The sequence below is a fragment of the Musca vetustissima genome, unplaced genomic scaffold, assembly GCF_032173495.1.
Source record: "Musca vetustissima isolate MV318-11 ecotype Yass unplaced genomic scaffold, APGP_CSIRO_Mvet_v1 utg16088, whole genome shotgun sequence".
Classification (NCBI taxonomy): domain Eukaryota; kingdom Metazoa; phylum Arthropoda; class Insecta; order Diptera; family Muscidae; genus Musca; species Musca vetustissima.
In genome coordinates, this window is record NW_026888439.1 from 66,438 (window position 1) to 76,450 (window position 10,013).

Genomic DNA, 10,013 nt, shown 5'->3' on the forward strand with positions numbered 1-10,013 from the left:
AAGAGAATTAGTGCGAAAATAGAAAATTATTGCATGCATTTTTCCATAAATAACGGTTTTTATGAAAATACATCGATTTTGAAGTGGCCATATAATTAAAACATTGTGTGATTTTTTACTTTACTGCATTTTTTTAAATATTTTTAAAAAATGCTCTTTAATTTAGTTAAATTATGTAAACTAAGCACTGATAGAATCATTTACAGATAAAAATATCTGAAAAAATCTGTAAAATCTATCAAAATTGCCAAAAGTTGGTACAGTACACCTAACATTCAGGAAACACCATTATAATAGAAAATAAAGGTCCGAATGCACTAAAAATTGTTAGAATTAGAAAAAAAAAACAATTAAAATTCTCAAAATGAAATATTTGAAATAAAAACTCAAAACATGGGAATTAACCTAAAGGAACGATTCAATTTCAATAGCCTTTACTAAAGAAGGCCGGAATATTTTTGCAGTATGTGAGAAAATATCGATTGATATTGGTATTTATTATATCAAATCGATTGTTCGAGTAGTGCAGAATATATTTCATCAAAAAATATATCAGTCACAACAGAACGTACAGAGATCAAGGCCTATGTTGACGAGTAAATGTTTCTGGCTCACAGCAGCTTTTTTGATGTTCAACACAAGTCTTCAAATATTTGTCAAAGTGTAAATTTTTTCCTAATTTGTTACTAAAATAGATTAAGTGGAAGTTATTCTCTTCATAAAATATTATTATCAATAGATTTTAAGGGTCAAGAGTTAGTCATCAATCATGCTGCTGTGTGCCAGAAACCTTTACTCGTCAACATAGGCGTTGATCTCTGTTCGTTCTGTTGTGACTGATATATTTTTTGATGAAATATATTCCGCACTACTCGAACAATCGATTTGATATAATAAATACCAATATTAATCGATATTTTCTCACATACTGCAAACATATTCCGGCCTTCTTTAGTAAAGGCTATTGAAATTGAATCGTTCCTTTAGGTTAATTCCCATTTTTTGAGTATTTATTTCAAATATTTATTCATTTTGAGAATTTTAATTGTTTTTTACTAATTCTAGCAATTTTTTGTGCATTCGGACCTTTATTTTCTATAATAAGGGTGTTTTCTGAATGTTAGGTGTACTGTACCAACTTTTGGCAATTTTGATAGATTTTACAGATTTTTTTCAGATATTTTCATCTGTAAATGATTCTATCAGTGCTCAGTTTACATAATTTAACTAAATTAAAGAGCTTTTTTAAAAATATTTTCAAAAAATGCAGTAAAGTAAAAAAATCACACAATGTTTTAATTATATGGCCACTTCAAAATCGATATATTTTCATAAAAACAGTTATTTATGGAAAAATTGCATGCAATAATTTTCTATATTCACACTAAATCTTTTAAGTGCAGTATATCAAAGTGTTCTGAATTAAAAAAAAATATATATATATATCACAAAATGTTTACCACAGTAAATGTTTTAATTCTGTGACCACCACTGTATATATATATATATATAGAATAGATTAGAAGATCTATAGATATTTCTGAAATCATATGTTGTAAAATTATTTGAGGCCAAAACGGACCCTTATCAACTACTTTTTGGACAAATCATACTTGCCTATATGCAATTTTATAGTGTTTGTGTTTTTGTAGATCAAAGTAAACGTAACACTAGAAGTCATTCATAAGCAGATTATGTTTAATGAATGTTTTATTTTATCGGTGAAAATTCTCTCAAAAGAAACCTTACTGACCCTCAAAAAGAAATATATGTATTATAACTGCTTTGACACATGTTTTGTAACATACTTTAAGGAGGAGTCATTCTCTTTTGGTGCAAAAAAGCTGGGTTGTATTTGAAATTATCTTGACTTAACATAGGATTTGGAGCAAATTGAATTGAGTGGAGTGAAACATACTGAGAAAAACTCGGGTTCATGATATTTGTGTTATATCTGTCTCGCTCCCTCTGATACAATTTTTATTGTGTGCATGACTGAATAAATTCGTTACTACGGGTGTGTGTTTGTTTGCACACTGTTCATTAAATCAAATATTAAATACAATTAGCGGTAATTTACACATTGCACTATGGCTGAAATCGCGATTTATGTTCACCAAATTTGAAGTGTAGAATTATAATGTTGGAAAAATGGATTTGTGAAAAAATGGGCGGTCAAGCCCCCTGCATGCTGGGTATTTTGGGATATTGTGTTCATTTTGCAACCGAATTGTCTGTAATTTCTTATTTTGGGTTCTCATTGTATAGTTCTCCGGGTAGCCCCATATAACGATATACCCCATTATTCGGAATTTTTGGGATTTTGCCATGTTTTTTAAATGAATTAGGTTCTAACAGAACCAAAGGTTTGGTCGTAAGTCACTCGAATTCGTTACTTTAGAATTTTACAAAAACAGGCTGTAAGTGGGTAGCAAATCTTCCTACCAAAAACTATCAATATTGGTCAACTTTAAAATAGCCCCCACAGAACGGTACTTCCGAAATTTTTTATGTTTTGGATTCCTATTTATTGGAATGACTGAAATATTTTCCAAAAATGTTTGTTTAACTCCTGCCATAGTGCATTGCGACAAAAGTCGCGCCACTTAGAAATGTCACTGCACAGTGGTTCTAAAAGATAAAAGTAAAAAAAAATTGAGGAACAAATTACGTTTGAAGTACTAACACATATTTCCTGAATATACCAAATATGTTTTTCTGCGTCATGTTTTTGTACTATTTTAGGTATAACTTTGCAGTAACTTTCATATTCGTAAAATTAATTGTAGCGGAATATAATACAGGAATGGCGTGTATATTTTTCACAATTAAAACTTCGTGATTTAACCAAGGCGTATTTAATGAGGTGTAAATGACAATCATACTAATTTCGTTATTATTTCTAAATCAAATTGTAAATTGTCCTTCAAACTTAAATTATGCTAAATAACAACAACAAAAAAAAAACACATTTATATGAACGGAAAATTTATTAATGTTCCAAATGACAAAAACGGATTTTTTGTCCTTGTTCTTTTTTATGTAATCTTTACAATTTGTTAAAATTCTTTCATAGGTGTATGATATATGTAAATCCGAAGATACCCTCAAAATCAAGGTACGAAATTAACTTTTGTGCGGATTGTCATCGTTAAGTATTATATATATATATATATATTTGTAACAAATTCGTTATAACCGAATCAAAATAAAGAAAGTTCGCTATAAGAGTAAAGATTTGTATGAAAAATCTATTTTAAAACATCGGACCAGGAAATGTGTTCGCTATAAAGAAAGTTCGTTATAACCGGTGGTCGTTATAAGCGTTCTCGACTGTATATGTATTTTCTAATGGTCCATACATTCTGTACTATCGGCTTCTTTAGTAAGGCATCTTGTGCTTTCCCACGAAACTTCACAATATGCATCGAGAGTATGTGGCATAGGCCGTGCTGAAATTATGTGATGATCTGTATTGAAATCTGTACATTGGCTTTTGCCAAAATCTTCGGCATTTGCCAAATCTTCGGCATTATGTAGAGCGCATTGTAACGTTCTTTTGGCCGGCGATAAGTAACACACAACATTTTCATTAAGAAGAAGAGGTTCCACAAAAAATATATTTTTTAATCGACAATAAAAGGAAGCTGGGGCTAGCATGCTGAAAAAATCATATGTATTCATAGTTATTTATATTCCTTTCATTGATGCTACACTAAAAATACCAAAAATAGCTCGTCATGTTTTTATTCACCTTTGCATGCAAATAAAACCACTGTGCATGTCTTTGTTTCACACACAAATTGTCTTTACAATCTGCAGCGAAACGTCTTTGCTTAGCATCTAGTCTGACAGCTTTTGCGCTATACCATAAGAATACACACGCAGTGATCATGGCAACGCTTCTCGCTTGCACTCTGCCGTCAGCGCAAAGCTACTGCTGCATAACGTTTTTTGAAACATTGCAAATGCTGCTGCTTACTTTCTTGAAGCATTTTTTAAAAAATCCGATCTCATTCGCGTTTTCAGTAGAGCGACATAGAATTTTACACAGGTAGCAAATAAAGTGTATCGCTTTTTAATTGACACCCATATAGTAAAATATATGTACATACATATATGTGCCTAAATGTGACAATGGATGTCCAAATATCATGGTATTCGGTTCATAATGGAGACTAGAAAAACATTTGATATCCTAAATAGTTACCGATCGTCACATATGCATACCAATTTTTGTCCATTGTTACAATTGAAAATTTTAGTGTGAATTTCTAACATTTGTCGCGATATCATATCCCTACGATCCCAATATCAATGTTCAATATTCTCAACTCACTGCGCTATGCAACATTTTGTGGGAATTGAACAAACAAGAGGTCTTTGGTGCACCATTAATAAAAAAAAACCGACAGAAATTATTGGTCTATTTCCGTACTGCAAGAAATTACTAGTTTTTACTACTATTTTCGATATCTTAAAAGAATTTTTTATCATAGTAAAAAGTTCTTGGAATACGGGAACAGACCATATATGTGAGCTATATGTGAACTATCTCAACTGATTACGTCATGGCTTAGAAAGTTATCGTCTCAATCGGGAAAAACTTTTGCAGTTTTGTGCGCCATTTACACCAATTCTATCGAAACTATATATGGGAGCAATATCTCAATCTGAACTTATTTCGGTAAAACTTTAATACACGGATTTTCGACCATTTGGTCTGTTCCCATACTGCAGGAATATACTAGATTTTACTATTTTCTTCCTTATCATAAAAGAAAATTCGTTAATGCAGTAAAAAGTAGTAGATTCTTGAACTACTGGAACAGACCAATTATGTACAATATTTAGTCTCGATCGAAAAAATATTAAGACTTTGTAAAATCGGACGAAACTACATATGTGAACTGTATCTTAATTTATTTTCATCAATTTAGGGTTCGTCCTAGGGCTAAATGAATTAACTGCATGAAATAATAAAACTTCAACCAGAACATGCAATATTTCGTAACGATTGGTGGAATACTTAAAAGTGCGATTATGTTTAGACCCCTGTAAATATGAAATTACTTTAGATACGATGGGAACATAACGGATTATGTTCTTCCGAACTTAATGCATATGATTTAATGTGCAAATGTTGTCAATTTTCAAACAAAAGTTTTGGTTCATTTAGGTCGCTAAATATTGACCGATCATCATAACAACAGCCATATTTAATTGTATGGCGGATCCACTACAGTAGATCACGGATATAAGAACATCCAAAAAAAAAATCGAGAAATTTGTTCTTATAAGCGGGTTTTTCTTATATGAATGTATTTTATATAATAAACCCCATTCATATATGGGTGTAACCTTTTCTTATGTCCGTGATTTTCTTTTATAATATGTTCTTATATCCGTGGTCTACTGTACCCGTCTAAATAAATCATGATGTTGGGAATATAATTATGGCCTCTTGAACGATGAGAAAAATTGAAAAATGTTTTTGGTCCATTTGATAAGCTATAAGTGTATTGAAATATGCACATTGGCTTTTGCCAAAATCTTCGGTGAACTCAAAAATTTTGGAATATGAATTTCTGTTGCAAAGCCTCCATTAAAAAAATCGCCTCCAAGAGGTTACTAAATACAAAATTTAAAAAATATATTATATAGAGCGCATTGTAATTTTGTTGTCTTTGTCCGGCGATTAATAACACACAACATTTTCATTAAAAAGATAAACATTCCAAGGAAGCTGGGGATATCATGCTGAAAAAATGTTATGTATTCATAGTTGTTAGTTATTTATATTCCTTTCGTTATTGCTAGAATAAAAATACCAAAAATAGCTCTTCATGTTTTTATTCATCTTTGCATGCAAGTAAAACCACTGTGCACGTCTTTCTTTCACACACCAATGTGTTTTTACAATCTGCAGCGGAAACGTCTTAGTTTAGCATCTACTCTAACACCTTTTGCGCTATACCATAACAATGCACACGCAGAGATCATAGCAACGCTTCTCGCTTGCTCTCTGCCGTCAGCGCAAAGCTACTGCTGCATATCGTTTTTTGAAACATTGCAAGTGCTGCTGCTTACTTTCTTGGTTAAAACACATGAAATATCATTTAGTTTAGCAAAAACTTCATACAATGAATATCAAGAAAAGAAATTCACTTTTTTGGAACCTCTGTACGCTGTACTATATTCAACAAAAGGAAAGAAAGGGAATGTCTATAGAAAATTACAAAAAATGTCGAATAAATGAAAATTATTTAGATTTTTTCAAAAGAGTCCGTGCGTGTAAAGTTTCGTTTCCGTCTACATACATTTCGGACAATGAGAGACAAAGAAATCGGCTATATACCCGATTCAGAACAGCGGTATGTTGCAATTATTCAATATTTCCCATAAAATACTAAGATCGGTGTCTTCTCCGCCTTTCTGTTTATCTAAAACTTTCTATTGTGCCAAATAACATTGAATTCGGATGACAAAATATTTCTAAAATCTTGAAATATATTGAAGCTGGTTTATAAAATCCGAACTCCTTCGCGTTTTCAAATGAGCTACATGCTTGTACATCAACATAGAATTTTACACAGGTAGCAAATAAACTGTATGGCTTTTTTAATTGTCACCTATATGTTAAAATATATGTATACATATATGAGCTTTAATGTGACAATGGATGTCCAAGTATCGTGGTATTCGGTTCATAATGGAGACTAGAAAAACATTTGATATCCTAAATAGTAACTGATCGTCACATAAGTATACCTATTTTTGTCCATTGTTACAATTGATCATTTTAATGTGAATTTCTAACATTTGCCACGATATCATATCCCTACGATCCCAATATCAATGTTCAATATTGTCAACTCACTGCGCTATGCAACATTTTGTGTGAATTGAACAAACAAGAGGTCTTTGGTGCACCATTAATAAAAAACCGACTGAAACTATTGGTCTGTTCCCGTACAGCAAGAATCTACTAGTTTTTATTACTATTTTCCATATCATAAAAGTAGTAGATTCTTGGAATACGGGAGCAGACCATATATGTGAGCTATATGTTAATCTGAACCGATTACGTCAAGGCATAGACTAATGAATGTATAGACGACGAAATGCTCTCACCAGTCCTCTCCGAATTGAGTCTGCTGAATGCGCTACTCAATTTTCAATGCTGATTTACTTAAATGTTTGAACCTTTTAATTTGGAATGCCACTAAATATAGTTAGTTTTAAGCAAAAACTATGTCCTCAGAAAAAAACATTAAAGAAAAATAGGCAATTTTCACCAAAAAAAACGTCTTTAAAAATTTTTGAGTTTTTTGTTTGAGTCACTTGACCGCGCATTTTTGAGTATTTCGTCGTCTATATCTTCATTAGTCTATGGTCAAGGCTAAGCAAGTTATCTTCTCAATCGGGAAAAATATCTGCGGTTTTGTACGCCATTTACATCAATTCTATCGAAACTATCTATGGGAGCAATATCTAAATCTGAACTTATTTCGACAAAACTTCAATACACGGAAATTTCGACTTAGTTTACCCATTTTTGTTATGTTCCCATACTGCAGGAATATACTAGATTTTACTATTTTCTTCCTTATCATAAAAGAAAATTCGTTAATGCAGTAAAAAGTAGTAGATTCTTGCACTACTGGAACAGACCAATTATGTACAATATTTAGTCTCGATCGAAAAAATATTAAGACTTTGTAAAATCGTACGAAACTATATATGTGAACTGTATCTTAATTTATTTTCACCAATTTAGGGTTCGTCCTAGGGCTAAATGAATTAACTGCATGAAATAATAAAACTTCAACCAGAACATGCAATATTTCGTAACGATTGGTGGAATACTTAAAAGTGCGATTATGTTTAGACCCCTGTAAATATTAATTATTCTAGATACTATGGGACAGCAACGTACACAGGATTTCATTTCGGGGGGGCCCGGTAGTACAAAATGAAAAAATTCGCTGTTGGAAGCATATATTTACTGTGAAAAAAATTCATTTCGGGCCCGGGCCGCCCCCCTGCGTACGTCCCTGCTATGGGAACATAACTGATTATGTTTTTCCGTACTAAATGCATATGATTTAATGTGCAAATGTTGTCAATTTTCAAGCAAAAGTTTTGGTTCATTTAAGTCGCTAAATATTTACCGATCATCATAACAACAGTCATATTTAATTGTATGGCGGATCCACTACCCCGTTTACATTTTCATGATGTTGGGAATATAATTATGGCCTCTTGAGCGATGCGAAAAATGGAAAAAAAAGTTTATGGTCCATTTGATAAACAATAAACAATAGGTGTCATCTAAAGCCAGACTATTGGCTTTAGATGTAGTGTAGCCTGCACTTTAATGGACAGGCGATGAGCTAGTCGAGATATGACGATCGGTATACTAAAAGTTCTAGGACCAAAATTTCGAGGCCTGACAAACGTATAACATACATGTAACAATTGTGTATCACTCAGAATTCCTATATTGCTCAAGCGGAATAGCCGCCGCATGCCGATGAAACATCCAACTATTTACCTCGGGGTGCTTCGTCCATGAACAACATGAATGAGCTCGTCTTCGAATATTGTTTCGTTTCATGATCTTTCTTCCAAAATATATTTGAACCAATCAACAAAGATCATCGGGCGCGTACTTGACGGTTTACAGCATCTGAAAAATATTGGTTAAAAGCATACCAAATACCCTCATCGACCTAACCAATTTTCCATATTGAATATAAGATAGGCCACTGTGGCATTACCAAAAGGATTGCAAATTTTTGACTAATATTTGTCTAGAATCATTTCCTATGCTCCTTCCGAAAATGCATACCACAAAGGCGTATCCCACAACGTTAGCATAAAAAGACATTTTGTTATGTATAATAACTAAATCATTTATTTTCCCAATCTACCACCGCTCATGTGATAAATGTCGTAGTCATCTGAATATACATTTATCTTCATCATACATTTTAACTGTCCAGCCAATACCAAAAAACTGAAAAAATATTTGAAGGAGTTATGTACAAAATATAGATTGAATAAATCACACCGCTTATTTTATACAAAATGTATTTAAAACTAAATACGAAAAATTAAATTATTTCACGTTTAGGTTGTTTCGGGCTTCGATTGATTTCTTGCCCGATTGCCGACATTCTGCATCATTTTCTGCTGTTTCAATCGTTCTTCGAATTGAAACTTTAAGATTTCTGGTTGTGTGTAAAGCGAGAAATTTATTTCCGGCATTCCAAACAAATTTAGTAAGTAGTTAACTCGAACTCGTTCCAGTGCTATTGCTGTCATGCATTCCTTAGTCTCTGACCTATTCACATATTCGTCAAAGGCTGCTTGAATAGCATCTGCGTTTGATGGTGGCTTCGGTGCAAGTATTTTTGGAGTAGTTTTTGGTATCAATCGTGTTGTTGACCTTCCTATGGGATTGCTTTTCAATACACTACTGTCCTCAAGCGAATTTCCGCCATCCTCATCTTCCACGGCTATTGTTTGGAATTGTACTTCTGGATCATCAATTGTTTGCAGGACACTTTTACGAGGTCGCCTTCTTGATTGCGCTGGTGAGTTTTCATTTGCCGAATTTGAAGATGTTTTTGTTGGTGCCGTCGTATCGTCATCGGAATCAATAATTTCTATTATTCTACTCATGTTTAAAATACTTTTTTCTATTATAATTATTTTTAAATAATCTTTAGCCAAATAATCCGAGTTTTCACATGTTACGAATATGGGGAGATACAAAAAAATGGCTGATAAAACTCAAAACAAAACAACGAGAGGAATTGTTTGTTTACGAAAAAGGGTTATGCATAACATCGATAGCCCAATATATTCATTCACAATAAGACTTTATATTTTTGAGACACCTTTATAGACTTAGTAATAATAAGTTTTCGAACACTAACACAACTTAGTGTCGATAAGACCGTTCCAGAAACTGAATGTCAACACGTACAACACATTAATATCTC

The 10,013-nt window shown here is 32.5% G+C and overlaps 1 protein-coding gene across 1 annotated transcript; it reads right to left on the reverse strand.

The window, feature by feature from the left end:
- Window positions 1-9,135: 9,135 nt before the first annotated feature.
- LOC133336264 (uncharacterized) lies at window positions 9,136-9,690 on the reverse strand. The gene has a single exon (XM_061544547.1). The coding sequence runs from the start codon at window positions 9,688-9,690 to the stop codon at window positions 9,136-9,138; it is 555 nt and encodes a 184-aa protein (XP_061400531.1).
- Between the last annotated feature and the right edge of the window lie 323 nt (window positions 9,691-10,013).

What these genes read in the sequence shown, in the direction of transcription:
- LOC133336264 (XM_061544547.1), bottom strand. Translation starts at nt 9,690, where the DNA reads ATGAGTAGAATAATAGAAATTATTGATTCCGATGACGATACGACGGCA.